The sequence below is a fragment of the Staurois parvus genome, unplaced genomic scaffold (assembly GCF_062004578.1).
Source record: "Staurois parvus isolate SC_StPar_1 unplaced genomic scaffold, SC_StPar_1.0 ptg000334l, whole genome shotgun sequence".
Lineage (NCBI taxonomy): Eukaryota > Metazoa > Chordata > Amphibia > Anura > Ranidae > Staurois > Staurois parvus.
Genome location: NW_028318130.1, coordinates 7366315 through 7389893, shown reverse-complemented (window position 1 = coordinate 7389893; position 23579 = coordinate 7366315). Strand labels below are relative to the sequence as shown.

General features: G+C 39.4%; 1 protein-coding gene and 1 non-coding gene across 2 annotated transcripts in view; both read left to right on the top strand.

Annotated features, from left to right (window-relative positions):
* Positions 1-2265: 2265 nt before the first annotated feature.
* The window catches only part of GPM6A (glycoprotein M6A), a 335676-nt gene continuing 314362 nt past the window's right edge, over positions 2266-23579 (top strand). The window contains exon 1 of the mRNA XM_089684046.1: positions 2266-2510. Coding sequence (XP_089540172.1) covers positions 2507-2510 — 4 coding nt within the window. The 5' untranslated portion in view covers positions 2266-2506. The remainder of the gene's footprint in view (positions 2511-23579) is intronic.
* LOC149457135 (U6 spliceosomal RNA) lies at positions 22205-22312 on the top strand. Its single transcript, XR_016313748.1, has one exon. It is a non-coding gene; the product is annotated as a U6 spliceosomal RNA (small nuclear RNA).

Genomic DNA, 23579 nt, shown 5'->3' with positions numbered 1-23579 from the left:
CTCCACCCCTATAAGGAGGTGCTCTGCTCCTGTCCAACACTGCAGATGGATGTATCTCCTCCTATTTAAGTACAAAGGAGTCAGAAACGTGCTGTGGTACACTGTGCAGAGCAGCTTCTTCCCAGGTCAGCCTTAGCTACCCATATTTCGGCTGACCAGGGATTACATTTTTGTCCCAAACTTCAGCTCTCAGAGATACTTTGAGGGTTCAGGTTTCCCAGGTTAACTTTTCATCAGTCAAGCCCACCATCAAGTGTTTCTAACAGACAGAAGGAAGCACCAAAGTCAACCCCTCCAGTCTCAGCTCCAGACCATACTTCTTGAAACACCTCAAACCAGCAGGATGAGCATAATGTTCTTAATTTTTCTTCTGTTCTGCTATTCATCTACAAGAAATCATATCCAGTTCATATCATATCCAGATGTTCATGGCTTTATACTTTCACTCCACACACTTAATTACTCTTATGATCCAGTCGGGGATATTCTCATTTCTCCAAAGAGGAACCTTAAGCAAGCCATATATGATGGAATTTTATTTCCTGCAACCACAGGTTGTCAAAAAGAAAATTGCTTGATTCCCCCATCAACACAGTCAGTGCTGATAGGGAAATCCCTACCACAGCTCCATTGTGTCCTGTCAGAAGGCAGCCTTCTCTGCAGGCAGAACATGTTGAATACTGCTGGCGGCTATAGATGCCGACAAAAATTGCGTGCAACAAATCTGACAGGTTGGTTTTACAACCAACCTGCTTATACATGGATTGAATCTCAGCTGGTTCCTGCTGAACTGGCTGAGATTTGATCCATCTATGGCTGGCATTAGTCCCTGGGAACTTACATTGTGACTGTTATCTTCCTCTCTGTTGAGAAAGAAGTCCTCCTTCACTGTACCCTTCTACCCCTTTAATACATCTCCCATCAGAGAAAATGAATGCTCACACAGCCCTTGGTTTTATCCTTTCACTCCACACACCAGAGGAAACACTTATAGGTATAGTTCACCTTTACTGACTATGCAGGTAAGGGGTGCCATCAGATAAAAACAAACTGTGCAGCTTTGACCAAAGTTGAATAATGCCCTTGCTATAGATGTAAGCCAGTAACGTATCTCCTGAAGTCTAACTGAAAAATTCCAAGAGATCACATCATCCCATCCTGCCTTGCTGTTAGGATGTTGATAAGAGACTCCTAAATATTACTGTTGACCTCCACCATAACAAGAGCAAACACTTTCTCTGATTCAAACCCCATCATATATGCTTTCTCTCCCCTGACGCAGTAGCTCTGAGCTCAACATTTGAGAGCTCACTCCAGTGATGGAGGAGGTGAACATTATGAGCTAGAAGTTTGTTAGCAACATCCTAACAACAAGGCAGGATGGGATCATGTGATTTCTGGGAGTGTTTTGGCCAGGGGGTATGTAAACAACCTACACATATAGCAAAGACATTATTCAATTTTGGTCAAAGCTGCACAGTTTGTTTTTATCCACAGGTACCCTTCACCTGAATAGGCAGTTGTTTTTATAAAGGTGAACTATGCCTTTAATTCTCCTTACCCTTCCACAGTTGGGGGTAACCCTCCTCACCCAAATTGTAGCCTGAGTCCTTGAGGACTTGGCTGTTATTGTTCTCTCTCTCTCTCTTTCCCTCTCCTCTAAGAGGTTATTCTCAAATTAGACCTCCACTATGTCACCACCCAACTGGCTCCTCCTAGCCCTTTATATATTACTCAGCTACCTTGAGTAACAAGGCACTTCCATGACAACGGCCAGGGTGGAACTTTACCTTGACGAGTCCTGCATGCTCTTCTACATCTGATGTACGGTGAACAGTGTCTAACCTTTTTTTTTATTAAGTTACGTATCTGGCTGAAAATCAGGTGCACAGTTTTTAGGAGTACTAATGCCAAAAACATAAAACTATCATGGTCTGTCTTTTGCCTCCAGATGTTTCCTGTACTGTACCTATGAGCTTTTTAATGTAAAAAGGGATGCACTGAACCCCACCCTGATCCTTTCAGCCTTTGTCAAAATGTGACTAGTTTTGGATAAATCAAATCATTCATTTGACAATTCCCTGCCATTTTGAAACCTGCTAATTAAAAGTATCAGATTTTCCACCATAAACCATCAATGAGGGTGTTTATATAGAACAAACTAGCATTTCTAACTACACATTGTAGACCTCCCCCCTCTGGATGTTTCTGCTCTAAAGATTTCAAGCTGACAGCCACTTCCTGGGAATCATTTGCTAGAAGAGAAACGGCATTCAACTCCATTGCTAGTCGCTGCAGTGCTGGAAGGCTGGGCTCATCTGTATGAGTTCTTTTCCAAGACAAGACAGACTTTCACATAAGGCTTTTGTTTTCTGGGAGAAAATACAGGTATAGAATATTTCGATAGAAGAAAAAAGTGACAAAGGGAGACTTCTAAAGAGGAACAAAACCAACTGACATTGCTGCCGCACTGAATGAAACAAGAACTGGCTGTGAGAAAGTGATAATGGGTGAGTAGCATAGTTCTGACATAATAACTATATTATGCTGCACATTCCTTTTATGAGTATCCTGGAAATGTATACAGGCTTGCTGATTTCCTGCACACAACCCCTTACTGTTCTATTATATACATAGTAATGTTTGAAAACTTTGTGCTGTGTTGTGTCATGTTGTAACATTGTACCCCAACCATTGTCCTGACGCCAAATGGGCACTTTTAAAGTCACCTGCTTACTATTGTGTGTTAAGATTTATTTTATTCATTTATAAGGCACTATCATATTTCACAGTGCTTTATGGAGTTCATAGAACCACAAATCCGCACTAAGGAGGCTTACCAGTCTAATGATCCTCCAACAGTAATAGTATACAGACTTGCTCAAGTGCAACCAGACCACCTGGGGAATTATCACACTGGGAGAACATACTAATGCCATGAAGACAATGTGGCTGAGGGGAACTGGACAAAGGACCCCAGGGCTCTAAAACACAGGAATTAAAGCTGAACCCCATCTCTACCTTTGGTCTTACCCAAGTGTACAAATTTATTTTTAGTGCTAAAAGTGCTTACTCTGATTTCACTGCATTCTGTCTCACATTATTAGATGCTGCAGCAAATCAGATAGAGCCTACCACATTACCTGGATGGAGAATGTCCACCAACATCTAGTTTTTTTTTCTTCTCAGCCTGACTGTCTATGGCTCACCCCTTTTATTCTTTGAATTTCAGCTCTTTGAATCATGGATGCTTAGTACCACATGTGGGAATTACCTAGGGTGGCCTGAATGCAAATGAAACCCACCTAGAAGGGCCCACTCCTTCAGTCTGACATCCACCCATCAAAGCATTTTGATATTTGCATAACTCCTCCCATGATCCAGCTAATTACTGCTTGCATCAAGGCTGGAGACTCCTTAGAAGACTACTGAGACAGGGTGCTGTGATGTTTTCACAATAACTATGTACATCATCCTGCTGGCCCCACCCACCAGCCATGATCAGTCTGCATTGCATAGCAAAGCACAGAGACGTACTGATGAAATCACTAGGCTTAAAATATTCTATGTAAGGAAAAAGGAACAGTTTTAACGAAAAATGTCATTAGCATGTTGATGGGGGGAACAAAGTCTAACTATTTAGGACTTTATGTCTTTATCTGAACATTTACTAGTCCACTGAACTCAATTTTCAGCTGTTGATTTGGGAGCTTTTGCGTTTTTACTGCAGGATGGGTATTCCCAAACACACCCCCTCTGGGATCCTTGTTGTGTCATTACTCACATGCTTACTGCATTAAAATCTAAATTTCAAGCATGACTCTGAATGGTAATATGTCAAACAGAAAGAGCGACAAAGTGTAAGGAAGTTATAAAGAACAGATTTCAGGAACAGACACATCCATCCTGCATATGAGGAACTGTAAAAATCTTTCTGCAGTGAATTCTATTGAATGCAGGTGAATATGCGTTACTTTAATACAAGTTGACTTACCCAATGTGTACCATTGCAGTGTTTGCTGGATAACACTACATAGTTAATCTGGTCGAAAAAAGACAACATAAGTTCAATCAACAGAAAAAAAAACCCCACACACACAAATAGAAAACCTATATATACACAATCCTTTACACACAGCTGATTCAGAGGAATGCAACCCCCCAATAAAGCATGATCCAATTGGCTTCAGTGGGTGGAAAAAAATCCTTCCTGATCCCCCAAGAGGCAATTGGATATTCACTGGATCAACTTTACCTATAAATATTAGTATCCAGTTATAGTATGTGCATTTAGGAAAGAATTGAGGCCTTTCTTAAAACAATCTACTGAACTGTCCAGAACCAGCTCTTGAGGGAGCATTAGTGGTTCACTTGCTGTTTTATACTTATTGTCTGGAATAGGTCAACAAAGAATAGGTACTCTTTTAATCAAAGACATCTAAAATACTCCCCTCCATAGCTCCCTCTAGAGATGCCCATTGTAGTCTATTCATAATGCTTGCATAATGCATAATGCTTGTACAATACACCAGTCTACTGGTTCAGTTATATTCCATTGTACAGTGTCATTTTTAAACACTAACAGGCTTGCCAGACAGCATGTGAGCAAAGTAAATTGCATCACATTGAAAACCAATTCCAAAAACCTAAAAAAAGGCACACAAGTATAGGAAGGGGTTAAATTAGGGGTTAAATCACCTACTATAAAGCCCCCCCCCCTTTTAAAGATGTGCCCTTCAAGTTGGCTGAGCCCATTGTCTTTATAATATGGAGGGATTAACCAATTTGGGTCTTGGGATGTCAGCAGCTTGAAGAGAGAGTCATTCCGCTTAGCAGGAGAGCTCCCCCTGGAGTCTGGGGGATGTATTGGGAACCGGTGGTGGCCTTTGGCCTGTACAGCAAAGAGCAGCATACATGAACTATAAGTAGAACCAGAGCACCCCTCTTGAAACTAGTGGGACAGATATTATAACTCCAAGACTTGGGAAGCCTTTTTAATGCACTTTTTTTGCCAAATTTGTGGTTCTCTAAGTATATTATGTCTTATACTGAATAATTGCCATTCTATGGCATGCTGTAACCTGTTAACCTATTAAAGAAATGTAATAAAGTTTAAGCAAAGGGAATCCTTGCTTTATCATTTTCTCAGTGGAGGAAAAATTGTGTTTAAAGAATGCTGCAGGTTAAGTTTAACTATCGAGTGAAGAAGAGTTAAAGTGTAACTAACTGTGCAAACCTGGTTGGCTTAGGGCTAGGTGGTAGTTAGGGACAGAAATCACTATCCTGGTGGGGATTTAAGACCTCCACCTCAGGTATCATCCACTCTCATGTGATATGGGCCGGATCTCCAGATGGATTCCCTAAGCCCTAACCAGGACCCTGGAATACATAGGCCTATTTGTAGAAGTGTTCCAGGCAGTAAGGGGGTTAACAAGATTGGTTATCAGAAGTATGAGTCAGAGAGGCCTTAGGCCTGCATACATGCACATGGGAAAGATGTAAGCTTGGGCAGTAGAACCAATGGGTGGCCTTGAAGCTCTGTCTGTAGAAGTGGACTTTGCTGCACATGCTGGTTGTATATTTTTGCTGCACATGCTGGTTGTATATTTTGCCATCACCTTAACAGAATTCAATGCCAGTTCCAATTGATAAGAGGCTGTTAGATCTTACACACTCTCAGACATACACCTGGGCAGAAAAAATGACACATCTAAAAGAAAATGTAGGACTTTACTCTAAGAGGCCCAGTGCATGAACACAAACATGTGTGAAGTGGTGTACAGCCCTTGAAGTCTTGAAGCTACCCTTGAACATGAGTGGACCTATTACAGTGAAAGTGTTGGCTATATATCCAGATACTCTTATACTTACAAATGATCCTGTTCTTGGATAATCAACATCTCTCTTGAAGCATTCCATGGTGATTTGGTACAGGTGACTGAGTTATCTGTGTGACTACGTATGCTGGGGTATATTCCTGACACTCATGAGAGACGTGAAACTACTTGGATGAGTAGTGAATTGGGCACAATTAAGTTGCGTTAAGTCAGTCACATGACCACATATCGCATGCAGTACTTAACATGTCAATTCACTATTGGTAGTATGTGGTATTTACCAAAAATAGCAAAAACACTCAGTAACTACCGCATAAAAAGACCTTAAAGTCAATTCACAAAAGGAAATAAATAATTAAAAACATGCGGTAATTAAGTAGTGGTCCAGGGATGCGGTATGTACTGGTAATCTGTCATTAACTGTCATGGGTTGTTAAGGAATGGGTGGCCGCCGAGTCCCCACTGATAGCTGAATGTAAAAAAAAAATTGCCGGCAATTAAAAAATAATTAAAAAAACATCGTGAGGTCCCCCTCCCATCCATACCAAGTCCTTCGGGTCTGGTATGAATTTTGAGGGGAACCCCCATGCTGAAATTAAAAAAAAATGGCGTGGGGTCCCCCCCAAAATGCATACCAGGCGGTTATCCGAGCATGCAGCCTGGCAGGTCAGGAAAGGGGGGGTACAAGCGAGCACCCCCTCCCCTCCTGAACCATACCAGGCCACATGTCCTCCTCCCCTCAAAGCACTTTGTCCCCATGTTGATGGGGATAAGGGCCTCTTCCCCACAACCCTGGGCTGTGGTTGTGGGGGTCTGCAGGTGGGGGGCTTATCAGAATCTTTAGCAAGGGGGCCCCAGATCTCGGGCCTCCCCCCATGTGAATGAGTATGGGGTACATGGTACCGCTACCCATTCACAAAAGAAAACTAGTGTGAAAAAAGACAGAAGACAGTCTTTGACAAGTCCTTTATTAAAAGAAGGAAAATAAAAGAATGTACCTCAAAGTCGATCAAATGGCAATCATGATGCCCGCTGCCGCTGACCCAGAAAGGCGAAAAAAAAAGGCTAAAAGTCTCAGCTCCAGATGCTGGCTTCTGCCGTCTGACTGGCTTGACAGTTCTTAAATATGTAAGGGGTGGGACCACCCAGTCACATGTGACATCATTGACCCAGCATGCCCAGTTGATAATGCCACACGGGGTTGGGGTCCCACACGTGATGTCACCGGGTGGCCCCACCCCATGTTTAAGAACTGTCAAGCCAGCAGAGCAGTCAGAAGGCTGGGATTCACATAGGATTTGGTGGTCTCCTTGCTAAAGGGCTTCCAGATTTCAAATAGCCTTCTACCTGCAGACACCAAAAACAACTGTCCAGGGTTGTGGGGAAGAGGCCCTTATCCTGCTTGGGCTCCCCCTCCCATGTTGAGGGCATCTGTTGTATGTTAATAAGTACTATTTGTGATAACATGACCTGAATAAATGAGACATACCGAAGGAAACACATTTGGCTGATTGAAATAAAGAAAAGTGGAAATATTACTTATTAATATATTTCTTGTTTTATTTTCCGCACAGGAAAAATGAAACAAGAATAGTTTCTGCAGGTCATATTTTAAACTTTTTACTATAGTTTGGAACCTAACTTTGCTTGAACCAAATGTGAAATGTAGCATTTTTGCTTTCCCTTGCTGACACTTTGCATTCAGTGAATGATCTAAATGCAATTAAACTGCTCCTTTACGTTATCTTTCCACTTATATCTTACTTACTTATGCATTTATGTTATTTATAATAATTTATTTTTAATACACATAAATCATGTTTTATATGTATATTCATTTATTGTTTATATTACATTTTTACCACTTAGTTTACTTACCGGTACTAGGTATGTATTTATGTTATTCATAATAAAATGGCATTAGTACATATAAATCATATGTTATACATATGTAGTACCCACTAGTGTGCTACTAGAGTAGTGTAGGTAAATCTATAGTGGATGATTCATGGTAACTGTGTAAATCTGTACTACAGGGTTCCTGCAGGTCAGGCTAAACGGCTTAACAGGGTGTGACTCTATCGCCTCCACCTAGTTCTGGAAGACCATGGAACCTTCCAGAAGCCAGTTGGTAGGAGGGGTGGAAACCTACTCTGCATGTTTATGGGAGTTTAACCATTCCCAGGTTTGGAGGCCCTGGTAGAGTGGTGAGACCAACCAATAAATATGGGAGAGCCAGGCTGGCAAGAGAGTCGTGTAGAAGATGGAGTGCTAAGGAGACTCTCGGTGGTCTATTAGCGGTCCCCTAGGTCTAGGGGGGCTGGCCTCTAGGCTGGGCTTGGGCTGACTCAGGAGGGTCCATTCAGCATCATGACATGAACAGTTTCAAGGCCTGGGAGCAATGGGAGCAAGGAGGACAGAGTGTGTACATCAGCACAACCAGGGATTTACAAGGGGAAAGACTACTATATGTAGCAAGCTTTCAAAGGACAGCGCTGTGCCTAATCCTTTATCCTTGTCCTTGGAGATCTTCAGAGCAGCCAGGAGGGCTGGTAGTGTCTGCAGGCTATGGAGACGGGAGCAGCTCTAAAGGGGAGAGGAGACATTTCTGCGTTTAGTTTGCAACAAGCTAAGCTAACTTTCAGGAGGGCTGCGAGATCCTAGCCCGTAAGGGGAAGTTGCTATTGATCCATAATGACTGACTGCTTTCAAGGAAAAGAACAGTTCAGGATCTTTTTCTGTAAGTAGGAAGGAAGTTGTCCCTGTGCATTAATTCAGTCAAGTTGGGCATCACATAATCCCTATTACCTATCCAAGTTACATCCCCTTATAAAATAACAAAAACCAAGCTCATGGACTGTTCACTGTGGATGCAAATGTGGTAAATGCGTATTGCTTGACTGTGCGATGCTTAGATGGGTCCAGGAACACACTGGCCCTCAAGAGGGTAGCGATACACTTATATTAATAAGTTGCCTATATTACATTTTTGCCACTCACTTATTTTACTTACATATGTATTTAAGTTATTTATAATAATATGTATATATAAATAATTCATTTAATGAATATGTTACTCAAATTACTATGTATTTCCACTCACTTAAAATACTTAGGAAGTTATGATATATCTACCCTTCTTCTTATGTTGGGTTTATGGTACCCTGTTGGTCAGTACAAGAGCCCCTAATTCCATTTCTGTTGAACATTTCATGAGTCTTATTCTTAAGCAGACAATTGCCCCTAATATAAAGGCATGGCAGCTGTGGGTTGGACACTATCACAAGATTATGGTAAAAAATCCTATAATTAACAAGATTATGAAATATGTGAATCTAAGCATGCTGGTTGAATGTCAAAATCTCCCCCAGGTATATTGAAACCTTAACAGTTTATTTTGTGTATTTTTTGCTTTCTTCATTTGTTTATTAGAGTCTTATTTCTTAACTTAGGTTGGATGACTTTTTAAGCGAATGTGCTCTCAGTAGTTTATTTTTCCTTGTCCCTAACTACACCTTGCATTTTGATTTCTTCCATCTGCCCTTACATCCTTACAAGATACAATAGTGATGTAGAGAACAGAGGGTGAAACCATAGTGCTTGGCAAGAGCGCAGGTGTTAGACACGCCCAGAAGTGTCTAATACCAACAGCCACTTGAGGTTTGTAATATAGTTTTATTTTTTAACACACTACCCAAATAAAAAGATAAGTATTTATCTTCAATCTTTGTTTGATTTGGTGCAGTTATTGCTTTAATTTAATAGCCTGGGAATACCAACTGTCTGCTTTGCTCCGTTAGTTTTCAGGGTAATTAAAATTAAAATGAAAACTTTAAAGTGCATATATATTATTTTAACTCAGTACTGAATAAAGATAACTTTGATGGAGTTTCAATACTCTATTCACCCAAAATTTTTTTGCATAAACTATGTACCTAACTATTCTTTGTTGATCTCTTTTGCATAACAGCCTCTTATACACATTTGTGATAAAGATCTTTCTATATCCTGTACGATGGATAAATGATCTCAGTCAAGGTGACATTTTATTTGTTTGGCTTTCAGTATCTGTTGAAAACTTTATTGTACACGAATAAAACGTTCCTAGCTGAGCTGTGAGCATTCTTGTTGCATAGCAGTGCCTGTTTATGTAGTTATTCTGAATGTCATCCAGTTCAGTTTATTCTTGCAAGATCTATTGTCTGCTTGGTCATACAAAATAATTACAAACTAAATTTGTTCTGTCTATGAAGCAATAAAATATTAATCTAAGTGGGAGTTTAATGTAGTGGTGCAGGAAAAAAAAAGAGGAATACAATAGAAAATAAATTAGAATGCGCCATTTGCTGGATTCATTGGGTTCCCAAAATGTTTTTTCTAATTCTTCATTGTTTGACTAAAATCCTCACTCTGGGTAAAAACTATTTATTTTACCAGCACTCTCTCCAGTCTACACACCTCTAACCTTTTCTATTAGGCTTTTTTCCCCTTACCATGTGAAGCCAGATATACCCATGTTAATCCCCAAACCAGGTACCACATCGCTGCTGTTTCTGGGTAAGAGTAGCACTGATCCAGCACTGCAATGCCCCCCTTGGACCACCAGTCTCCCCCACTCTGCACTGTTGATGTGTTCACCTTTTCTTCAATCCTGGGAGGTCTTTGCCACAGCTCATCCAATAGGAAGTGTCCCGTCAAGCAGGGTAAAGGAATTTATACATGAGTGGGCTTTAAAGGGAAAGTGTAACATATTTCAGTGAACACATGTTTTGTATTACACTGTTCAACAGGTAAAAAGTTTTGGGCATAAAATTAGCTAATCTTACATAATTTTGGGGTGCTGAAAACGAAAATGACCCTAAAAAATGTTGATTGGCTCTAGTTTCCATGATATATTCACCCATCTAATGACGTAAGCCATTCAAAATTATGATGCAACTTCAGCTGCATATTGCGCAATTGATACTGGTGACCAATAGAAAATTGCATGTATACTGAGGTGATGCAATATTAGCCTTTAATTGCATCACTTCACTGCATAAAAGCTGCAGTATCTGTAGCTGATTGTAGTTCGACAGCGTCTTTACATTTCGTTTTATGCTTATATAGGCTACTCAGTAATGCCTCGAACTTGTGTGAATAAAGCAGATAATTTCTGCTATATCTGCGGTGAAATAACTTTTATCTCACAAACAAGGAGGATAACAGGAATGATTAAGAAAGCCTACAACTTGTATTTTGGCTGCAAGATAGGAGACCAGGACAAGAGCTGGGCACCACATATATGCTGCAATTCTTGTGGGGCGGCACTGGAGCAATGGTTGAATGGAAAAAAGGCATCTATGCCTTTCGCTGTGCCAATGATTTGGAGAGAGCCAACAGATCATGTTAGTAATTGTTACTTTTGTATGGTACCTCCAATTGTAAAAGGGCTAAATAAAAAGAAAAAGTTATCTGTGCACTATCCAAATATTCCATCGGCAATACGTCCAGTTCCTCATGGAGAGGGGCTACCAATTCCTAAAGCACCAGAATCCTTCGTGGTTGAGTCAAGTGAGGAAGAACCTGAAGCGTGTAGTCACGTGCAGTTGTAAGAGATAGCCCTTTCCTCGAATACAAGAGAAAAGCCAAGAGAAGCAAAACCGACACAAACTGAAGACAAAACTAGTGAGAATCCTAAGTATTAAAATGATTCAACTTAGCTTATGGCTATCATTTTTCTTGGTAATCCTATGCAATATATTATGCCATTTAGGCTTTGTTATGTAGTCAATATCACTTGCTTTATATTTGTGGAAAGACATCTATCTATATAATTATTGTGCATTATGTAGTCATTACGCCTATAGTAGAAAACTTTCCGTTTACAGAAAAACTAGAGCCAATTGACAAATTTCATTGTTATATTTGAACTCAGAATGTGAAATTCATTAAGAAATGGATCCTTTTGTTTCCAAAACTGGCAAAAAATAAAAATTTGTTGAACAGTGTTATTAGTGTTTACCCTAAAGTAAATGTTTAAATGACATATTTGCTAAGCTTTTTGAATGTAACTATGGATATGTACCCTATACTTTTTGACGTAGATTTTCATGATACTTTGCTGTGGAGGGATTACAATGTTTTAAATGTTTTGTATACTGTGTTTATCTTTCCTTCACCAGGGGACAGGAAGGTTTTTCTATGTCCTGGGTCCTTTTTCCTTACATATTCCCCTCTTCTTTTTTTCCCCCCCCCCAACTTTTTCACTGACCCTACTATGTGGTTTTTTTTTTTGCCTTCTCAGACCCCAAATGATCTAGTATAAAGACCTTATTTGGGCTATTGCTGTATTTTTTTTGTTAGCCCTTCGCGCTAATTTGTTGTGATAATATTTGCACTGTGATCCTGGGTTATACGGGACATTGGATTTTGTCACAGCAATATGTCTTCAAGACTTGTCACTTCTTATCTTACGAGAGCTATGTTGGAGTCTTTTTTTATTACTGACTCATTGCTATACGTATTTTCTATAAGCCTTTAAATAATAATTAAAAAAAAAAATAAAAAAAATAAATGACATATTTACAGGCTTTCACTGAGATTGTAGATTTGCCAATACCGGATCCTCTTGGTGAATCACTGCATTTTTTTTTCACTCAATAACTGAGATAACATATCAGGCACACAGGGGGGGATTTGTTTTAGTGAGTTAGCTGCCTAATAGACATGGATTGTGTGCAAGGGTGCACAACTAGTGAGTAACACTGCAAAGCAGAAAGAAAAGCATGATTGTGTACTGAGCAAATATAGCTGCCCTCTTGCACATATAAAATTACAACTTCTACATAGAAACAATTGGGTGGATTTACTAAGACTGGAGAGTGCAAAATCTGATACAGCTGTGCATGGTAGCCAATGAGCTTTTAACCTCACCTTGTTCAATTAGATTTTGACAATAAAACCTGGAAAATGATTGGTTTCTATGCAGTGCTAAACCAGATTTTGAACGCTCCAGTTCTAGTAAATCAACCCCAATTTTATGTTTAATATTACCACAATTATTTATTATTAAACACAAACATAAACATTTGTTTTTTAAAATCTTATGCAACAAAAAAATTAAATTTACCAAAACCATTTTTAGTTTCCTTTTACAATATCATGTTTTCAGTAGGTCCTTGGACCTGGTAATTATCTGTGCTGTCCTGGCACAAGAGCTCCAACTCTATACAGCCTCTAAATAGATTTTACTGCTGCTAATTTTTGGCAAGGACAGAATGAATTACAAAGTATACAGGATTTCTGCAATGTCTCAGTGTGCTCTACAATACTTTGATCTTGCTTCAGTCTGACAGATTCACTTTAATCTGATTGGATGTTTGAACCGAATACAGGTTTCTCTAGGTCAGTATAAAAGTTATTCCTTCAGTAAATGAGTTCCCCTAGTGATTTCTTTTTAAGTATTGCGTACTCTTTACTAAAAATGTTCCAAATTTAACTCGGGTATTTTGAAGACCAGTTTTTAAATGTGTTAATGTAAAGTGAGCCTACTGACCTTGTAAACACTTTTGGAAAATTACCTAATGGAAACTGTTATTTTCTGTGTAAAGTCCATTGAACGTATACCAATAATTTTTCTTTACTCCTAATATTTTATTTCAATCAGTGGTCACTTAAGTTACTTGCTTCAGAAAAGTGTTTGGCATTCACAGTTTGCTGTAAGTTCATCTTTGCCCACATTCAGGCTAGTGCCAGATGTACATTTAGTCAGTGACTGTTAGATACAGTATTCATTGAAACTTTAATCCTCTTTCTTTCCCAGTAAGCCAAGATGATAATTCTATATTTCACATATACATTGTAACTTTGAAAATTTGTAAAAGACCCATTAATACCATATATTTTCTGAAAGTACAGAACCTATGCAATTAATGGGTGTTGATTTTTTACACCCATGAGAGTGGTCAAATTATTAAAATTATATATATAAAAAAAAATAAATGTATTAATGCACACAAAACATCAAAATTCCTACTAAATATAATTTATAAAATGTTACCATGTTAATAAAACAAATTAATATATTGAAAATTTAATTTGTGAATTTTTATTAAAATCAAAGTTATTTTAGATTGGAAATAACCAATTTATACATTATTATCTAATCTGTTTTATGTTATATTAAAATGATGGACATAAGCAAGTTAAAAATGATAGCCTTTCATAGTGTTTTCATGCAAGCATTCCTGGTTCATATTGTTTTTATACAAGCATTCATAGTTTTCATGGTAAGGTACGTAAAAATTTGGTAGAAAAATTAGTCATAACGATTTATTTTAGTTAAATTATTCATATTAATGCTCATAAATTTAATCTGGGCATCTAGGTTTTAATGATCTGTGGGTATGAAAGTGTTCATTGGGTTCATATATATGGGTTTTTTAATTATTTTTGTTTTTTATTTGCTGTATAATATACAGGTTAAAGTTATCCTCTATGGCACATCCCCAGCCACTGATGCTTGTCTGTCCGGCATGCCCCCATTGCCCTGTAATTGAGTAAAACACTTTTTTGTTACTATTGAGAGCTGCTGCCCTGCAAGTTCACCAACCAATTACAGCCCACTGTTGAATGTGTTATTTGCTGGAGGGCGAGCTGTCGTCACATCAGGGGCGGACTGACCATTTGGATACTCGGGCACTGTCCGAGGGCCTGGGGTCAGTAGGGGGCCCCATGAGATGCCCCTGGTACCTTTTTCATAGGCTTTTTTGAGTTTGGGTAAGGCCACAGGGACCCAATGATCCCTATTGCCCAGGGGCCCCATGAGTTGTCAGTCCGCCCCTGCGTCACATACACCAGACCAGCAAATGTACTATGAAACATTTACCAGTCAATGGGTCTATAAATGTGTTACCAATGTGCCCAAAAGTGTTTATAACTTAATCAGAACCAGTCAGCAACAGGATTTGTATGAATCTGAATCTCTACTTTGAAGTCATGCAGGGATAGGTATGTGTGCTATCATTTATCTATATTCTTTCAAAATGTTGCCTCAAAATCAGGTTTTAAGGCCCACATGGAGGCCTACCTGTGTCTTGGTTAAGCTCAGGGCTGTAAGTGTTTAGGCACTTGTGAGAGCAACTGTATGTGGTCAAGGCTAATGTGCTTGTAGGCCAGTGCCTAGGGCAGCAGAGTAATCAGGGACTAAAGTGTTGTTGTTTTTTTTTTTTTGCTTTATTCTGTTCCCCTCTTTCTTACCTTTTAAAAATTTGCTAAATTTAGAAAGAGAACTATAGGGGAAGGGAGATGTTGAGAGGAGAAGAAAAGATTCTCTATGTTTCAAGAAACATAATACCATGACTTTTTTCCTTTCTTTGCTGTTCTGTCCAGCGTGGATCACTTTTCAGCAGATAGGCTAGAGTGAACCTTACCTACGTTAATTGTTTATGATTATTCAACCACCCTGTGGTCATTGTTTATTTGAATATAGGAGTGAAACCTATATTCAAATCTCAATAATGAGAAAAACAAACAGAAAAGAAAATGAAATTTGTGATGATAGTGGCTGCTGCTAACATTAAATTCTGCTCTCACAATAGTAAAGCGAATTAAAAATAAATAAATGATGTAGCGCTGCTATATAATAGCTACAAAAAATTAAAAAGTGACATAACTGAAAAAAACGTCCATAATAAGTCCATAAATGTGAAATCAATCAATTTGTATTATGTAATGAAGATTCTTCAATAATTCATGTACTTTCTTCTTGTGCTGGTAACCCAAACACCATCAAGTCAAACAGTGCACATAATACATATAGTACCACCTCAGTGCTCACAGAAATCTAACCTCAGAGCACATGGAAATGCGCTTTATAATATCAAATAGACAGAAGTATTCTTCACTTTTTCAACCTACAACCTTGTGCTAGTAACACTGTTCAACAGGTAAAAAGTTTTGGGCATAAAATTAGCTAATCTTACATAATTTTGGGGTGCTGAAAACGAAAATGACCCTAAAAAATGTTGATTGGCTCTAGTTTCCATGATATATTCACCCATCTAATGACGTAAGCCATTCAAAATTATGATGCAACTTCAGCTGCATATTGCGCAATTGATACTGGTGACCAATAGAAAATTGCATGTATACTGAGATGATGCAATATTAGCATTTAATTGCATCACTTCACTGCATAAAAGCTGCAGTATCTGTAGCTGATTGTAGTTCGACAGCGTCTTTACATTTCGTTTTATGCTTATATAGGCTACTCAGTAATGCCTCGAACTTGTGTGAATAAAGCAGATAATTTCTGCTATATCTGCGGTGAAATAACTTTTATCTCACAAAAAAGGAGGATAACAGGAATGATTAAGAAAGCCTACAACTTGTATTTTGGCTGCAAGATAGGAGACCAGGACAAGAGCTGGGCACCACATATATGCTGCAATTCTTGTGGGATGGCACTGGAGCAATGGTTGAATGGAAAAAAGGCATCTATGCCTTTCGCTGTGCCAATGATTTGGAGACAGCCAACAGATCATGTTAGTAATTGTTACTTTTGTATGGTGCCTCCAACAAAAGGGCTAAATAAGAAGAAAAAGTTATCTGTGCACTATCCAAATATTCCATCGGCAATACGTCCAGTTCCTCATGGAGAGGGGCTACCAATTCCTAAAGCACCAGAATCCTTCGTGGTTGAGTCAAGTGAGGAAGAACCTGAAGCGTGTAGTCATCAACCGTCAACCTCACATGACCCAGACTTTCTTCCATCCACACCCACTGAACCACACCTCATTACACAAGTGGAATTGAGCGATCTTATCAGAGACCTGGATCTTCCGAAGAACAAGGCAGAGCTTTTGGGGTCAAGACTACAACAGTGGAATCTCCTAGCAAGTGATGTTCGTACGTCTTTCTACCGTCATCGTCAGAAAGATCTGATCCCATTCTTCGTCCAGGAAGGTGATATTGCTGTATGTAACAATGTTCATGGTTTAATCTCAGCCATCGGCGTATGCTATGATCCCGATGAGTGGAGGCTGTTCATTGGTGCTTCAAAGGCGAGTCTTAAAGCTGTTTTGCTCCATAATGGCAATCAGCTGCCGTCAGTTCCAGTTGCTTACGCAGTTTCAATGAAAGAAACGTATGAAAACTTGAAAGAGCTTTTAAGGTGCATCAACTATGATGAACATCAACGGTCGATTTGTGGTGACCTGAAGGTGATTGCTATCCTACTTGGACTTCAAGGTGGATATACTAAGTACTGCTGCTTCCTCTGTGAGTGGGACAGTCGTGCGAGAGAAATGCACTATGCCAAAAGAGACTGGCCATTACGCCAGTCATTGCAGCCTGGAGAAAAAAATGTTAACTATCCAGCACTTGTAGACAGCAATAAGATCTTATTACCTCCATTACACATCAAGTTGGGATTAATGAAAAACTTTGTTAAGGCAATGGACAAGAATAAAGCAGGTTTCAAGTACCTGATTAGCAAATTTCCAGCACTTAGTGCTGCAAAAATAAATGAAGGAGTCTTTGTTGGGCCACAGATTCGTAAACTTATTCATGATGATGAGTTTCTTTCTCTGTTGCGTGGAAAGGAAAAGGCTGCCTGGACAGCATTTGTATCAGTGACATCACATTTTCTTGGAAACAATAAAACACCAGACTACAAGAAAGTGGTAGAAAAACTCATCCAGACTTACAGAAATCTGGGTTGCAACATGTCTCTAAAAATTCATTTTCTACATTCGCATCTGGATTTTTTCCCACCAAACTGTGGAGCAGTGAGTGATGAACACGGAGAGCGCTTCCATCAAGACATTGCAGCTATGGAAAGAAGATATCAAGGAAAATGGAGCCCATCAATGCTTGCTGACTATTGCTGGACAGTTGTAAGAGATAGCCCTTTCCTGGAATACAAGAGAAAAGCCAAGAGAAGCAAAACCGACACAAACTGAAGACAAAACTAGTGAGAATCCTAAGTATTAAAATGATTCAACTTAGCTTATGGCTATCATTTTTCTTGGTAATCCTATGCAATATATTATGCCATTTAGGCTTTGTTATGTAGTCAATATCACTTGCTTTATATTTGTGGAAAGACATCTACCTATATAATTATTGTGCATTATGTAGTCATTACGCCTATAGTAGAAAACTTTCCGTTTACAGAAAAACTAGAGCCAATTGACAAATTTCATTGTTATATTTGAACTCAGAATGTGAAATTCATTAAGAAATGGATCCTTTTGTTTCCAAAACTGGCAAAAAATAAAAATTTGTTGAACAGTGTAATCAGACACCTATGAGCTATCAGAGCCAAGGATCGGTCCCTTTAAGGGTAATGGAGGTCACACATTTCTATCTATTCTTGTCTGGCCGGAGCCACACCCCTTACGCGTTACATCACTCCCACATGACTTTATCAGAGGGTTCTGTTTATTTGCACTCGATTTTGTATGTTGTCATTTCCTCCTTCCTTATTGTAACTTCCTGTCATCATTCCTGCAAGATATACACATTGAAGCTCGAAGGGAGGTATTCATTTTGACCTTCAAACATTGTAAATGCCTACTTCATCATATTGTTTGCCTCAACTTTTCAGCATGCACCAAAGATATTCATGAATAACAAGTGTTTGGTGAGTTCAGCAATCTGATGAAGATTGCCAGCAATGTCTGTATTGTCTCTACTACATTCGAGCCAGGCAAAGAAGTCTCAGGAAGACATAAGTCTGTATTACAACAATTGGAATCAGAATAGTCAAAAGAAATATTATTCCACAGCCTTCTCTATGTAGACAGTATATGCATAATCTGCAATCGTGTGAAAGCACATGGTCACACAAGCATCCTGCATTTCTTCTGGGAGTGTTTGGAACTGTTTATCAGTATCGTACTGTGTTACCCTTTCTGCCTAATTTGCTGTTCATCTTCTTAACCACTTGCCTACCATGCACTTATACCCCCTTCCTGCCCAGGCCAATTTTCAGCTTTCAGCGCTATTGCACTTTGAATGACAATTGCGCGGTCATGCAACACTGTACCCACATGAAATTGTTATAATGTTTTCACACAAATAGAGCTTTCTTTTGGTGGTATTTAATCACCACTGGGCATTTTTTTGTGCTATAAACAAAAAAAGAGCAAGCAATTTGAAATAAAAGTTTTTCTTTGTTTCTATTATACAATTTTGCAAACGGAATTTTTCTCCTTCACTGATGTGTGTTGATGAGGCTGCACTGATAGGCAGCACTGATGGCCACTTATATGCAGCACAGATGGGCACTAATGAGGTGGCATGGATAGGCAGCATGGATGGGCACTGATAGGAGGCACTGATAGGCGGCATTTATAGGCGGCACTGCTGGGCAGCACTGATGGGTGGCACTGCTGGGCACAGGTGGGTGGAATTGCTGGGCACAGGTGGGTGGCACTGCAGGGCACAGGTGGGTGGCACTGATGGGTACAAGTAGGTGGCACTGATGAGCACAGGTGGGTGGCACAGCTGGGCACTGATCATCAGTGCGCTGATGATCAGTGCCAATCACTTCTCTGACAATTGCCGTGACAGCGTGAGGAAACTGCAGCCGATACCCGGAAACGCTGTGATTGGCAGTTTACCATATGACATGATCAACTGTGTCCGTAGGACTAGAAGTCTCTATAGGTTTGCCTGTCAGCCACCTATGTATGGGCTGTATGAAAAATATACAGCCTTCTTATGGTATAATAATATAGAGGACTTTTTAGTAGAACTAAGTAGGTCTGAAGCCTTATACCAACACAGAGATCTCTTGTGAGTGCAATGTGCTATGGAAAAGGTAAAACTCTGCATCGTTCATCTGCAGGAGACTAAATCCCTTAGACCCATGTCAACTAAGCTCACAGCACAATCTTCTAGATCCTCTCAATTCAGGAGTTCAACTTTAAGTGCAGGGGTGCAAGCCCAAATTCAAGTTCAAATGAAGATTTTCCATATGGAAAAGGAAGAGGCAGCTAAGCTGGCAAAGGTGAAAGTTCTTGAACAGGCAATAGAAGAAAATAACAATCAAGATAGTTTTATCCCAGCAGAACTAGACGATCTGGCTGAACACACCAGTCAATACATCCTAAAGCATAATATTTGCACTGATACAGAGCTGACTTTTGTATCTCCTACAAACAACACTGTTCTGATTCCAAATAGTGAGACTTCTAAGCCCCAAATGCCTGTACCACTTTAAATCCACCACACAGTTTTATGTACAAAGCAAAAGATATCAACTCTTACCATTAACAAGCAACCAGTGACAGGCTACAGTTCAAGCTACAGCCAGTAAAAGCCTTAGAGACCAAACCACAGCTTAACACTTATGCAGCATCATTTTATCCTGGTATATTTTACCGTTATGCACTCGAAAACTTACACACCCAAGGAAGTTCAGATGTTATTCTGGCACCAAGAAAGATCTTATCTGTTTGACTAAGCTGGATGTATGATATGTGGTGAGCTCATCAATATCAGTCTCTCAAGGTTCAACAACTGTTCAGAGAACTACAGGACCAACCTTTAAAGCTGCAATTGCTGATCTCCACCTTACTTCCAAGAAGGAACTTGATTTGAAAAAGAAAGAAACACCACTCTGGGTCGGTCTTCACTTGTCCCACCTCCATTACTGGACCTGTTCGTTACAGGCTGCATGGTATGAGGAAAGCATGCTGGTTGGCTGCACATCCACTAAAATCACCTTAATTCCATCATATTCCAAAACTGACACTCAACAGTACAAATATGAGAGAAAATAGCTCAGCAGCTAACACAATTTATGCCAACATCGGTGCTTAATCATAGCTTGATTTGCTTGTTAAGTAACTAGGGCCAGAATTTGCAGATCATGTTAAGAGACTGAGAGCAGTATATGTGGACTACCAAGATGTAGGCGTTGCTGCTATATGGGTAAGATTTGTAAAACGTATGGTATCTCTGAAGCCACAGAAAGCGCTTTATTCAGGAAACTTCAAACCTTTAAAAAATAACTAACAAGGGTGACTGCAAGTTCCAAGAACTTAAAAACTTGATAAAGGAGCTAAAGTTATCAAAAGCAGACCCTCGTCTGCCAGAACTAATCTATTTGGACATTGTTAATGGCGTAAATCTGGGGGTGTCAAATCTACCACATAGTCTGCAAGAAAAATGGGCAGCACAGGGCTCAAAATTAAAAGGAGATCATAATGTATTCTTCCCTTTTTTCTCATATTTTTGCAGGTTCATAAATAATTAAGCCTAAACAAGGAATTAACCCAGTTTCAACCCAATTTGCCAGCTCCTTTGTCATCACATTATGACAATACAGCAGCTAAACATAGAGACTCAAGAGGAACAGTATCTGTTTCAAAAGATGAACATTGCACCTGCCATGTCCTCTTTGATCTAAATAGGAATAAAATTGACAAGAAACCTCACCCTCTTAAAAACCACGGCCTCAAGGCAAAGACTTTTCAAGAGCGCAAAGAGCCACCCCAGAAATTGGTAATATACTATAGGTGCCTCCTCAGACTTTTTCGCTAAGGACTGTAAAGTTGTTATCAAATGTACAAAATGCAACAAGGACAAACATGTTACAGTTTTGCATCCTACTCCACTTCCTGACAATACACAGAGTCAGGTCCTGCTGCATGGGGGGTGGGGGCCTTGAAAAGTCATGTTCCAGCTGCAAAAACTACATTTTCATTATTATTATATTATTATACAGGATTTATTTAGTGCAAACAGTTTGCGCAGCGCTTTACAAAATGAATCCTCCTGTACTGAAGTCTGTGGAGAGGGCTCCAATTCTAAATGCTGTACCAAGGTATGTCCAGGCAAGATTTACCCAGAGGGTTAACCAACAAGAGCTACCAGGATGTATGCCATACTAGATGAACAAAGTAACAGATTACTGGTTAAACCAAAATTCATTCAGATCTTCAACATAAAGACATGCAACATTATTAACTCTTAACACATATTCTGGTCTTGTGCAGGCTTTTGGCTTGAAGGGCTAAAGGGTAAACGAATAAAACATATGCACATGCCCTTGTCAATAACAATTGAATGTGTTCATTTCCCAACAATAGGGAAGAGATTTATACTCCAGAAGCTACATATTTCCATTCCACCTTAAGATTCTTGGCTGATCAGATTCCTGCCATGGATATGAATGCTGAAATCTTGGTCTTGCTCAGAAGAAACATATTCAGAGTACATAAGGTCACCAGCAGTGCAACAGTCTTGACAACTCCACATATGCACAAAGACTTGATCTAGGCTGGATAATAGTAAATGATGTGTGTTTTTGGACAAGTTGCACAAACCATATGAGGTCAACTACTTTAAAACCCATGTATCAAGAAATGGACATCCTCGCTTCGGCAGGACATATACTAAAATTGGAACGATACAGAGAAGATTAGCATGGCCCCTGCCCAAGGATGACATGCAAAATTAGTGAAGCGTTCCATAAAAAAAGACACGGACCTATAACTCATTTCAGACCATGCCCTCATGTTTATGAAGTGAAGGGAATCCTATTGACATTGATCAAGTACCAAATGTGACTTTTTAGCCTATGTGATGACAACAAAGGCAAGCTATAGATAATGCAGTTTGCAGGAAAGAAAATCGCTCAATTCCCCCATCAACTCAGTCAGAGTTGATGGAGAATTTCTCCCACAGTGCTATTATGTTCTGCTGTTGGGGAAACTTCTGTGCCTTCTCTGCCACAACCAGCCTTCCCACAGATGGATCGAATCTTGTATTCGGTTGTACGTGTAAGATCAGAAAGCTAAAGCAGCGGACTTGCCCATGGGGCCCATCATAAAGGGCATTCCTAGTGGTGACATAAAGGTATGCCACCTGGAGGTGAAGGTTGCAAGGCAAGGTACTGTTAAGACTTTTATTGAACCCACTACTGAACTTGTATTGCTCATGCCTTTTGAAAAGTGAACTTTGTATTATCTGCCCTTGAAGAAGAGATTTTTCTGAAACCCAACACAGAAAAGTGTCAAAAACATTCAGCCAAACTTATGAGTTGAACTATATACCGTTCCCTTGCCTTAATTGTGTCTTAGGGTTACATCTGTTGCTTTATATGCCTGTTTTAATTTTTTATTTTTCAGTTTTGAAGACATCCACTGCAAATTACGCTATTGTTTATTTGCCTTTAGATAATTGTTATTACATTAATAATAATAATGTGGTATCTGATAATACCAGTCAGGAATTGTGCTTCTTCCAGCAGCTACATAAGCAATGCAGTTGCATCTATGTCAATTTCTTCTGTTGCCACCCTGTGGTCATCATATAAATGCACGCAGTTTCCGGCAATCCTTCCCTTTTGTATGTAATTTTCTTCTTCCTCATTGTAACTTTCTTTTATTGTTCCTGCAATAAACACACATTGAAGCTGGGAGAGAAATATTTATTTTGACCTTTAAACACTGCAAATGCCAACATCTACTTCATCATATTGTTTGCCTCAACTGTTCTTCATGTAATAAAGAAATTTGTGGATGCCAAGTGTTTGTTGTTCAGCTATCTGGTAAAGATTGACTGCAGTGGTTGTCTCTGCTACATTCAGACTAGGCATAGAGGTCTCAGGAAGATATATGTCACTATTATAACAACTGAAATCAGGATATACTATTTGTTCCCATACCACCTGCACTCTACTGTACATGCTGCCTGCCATCATACTTTCTCCTGTACATACTGCCTGCCATCATAATCTCTGCA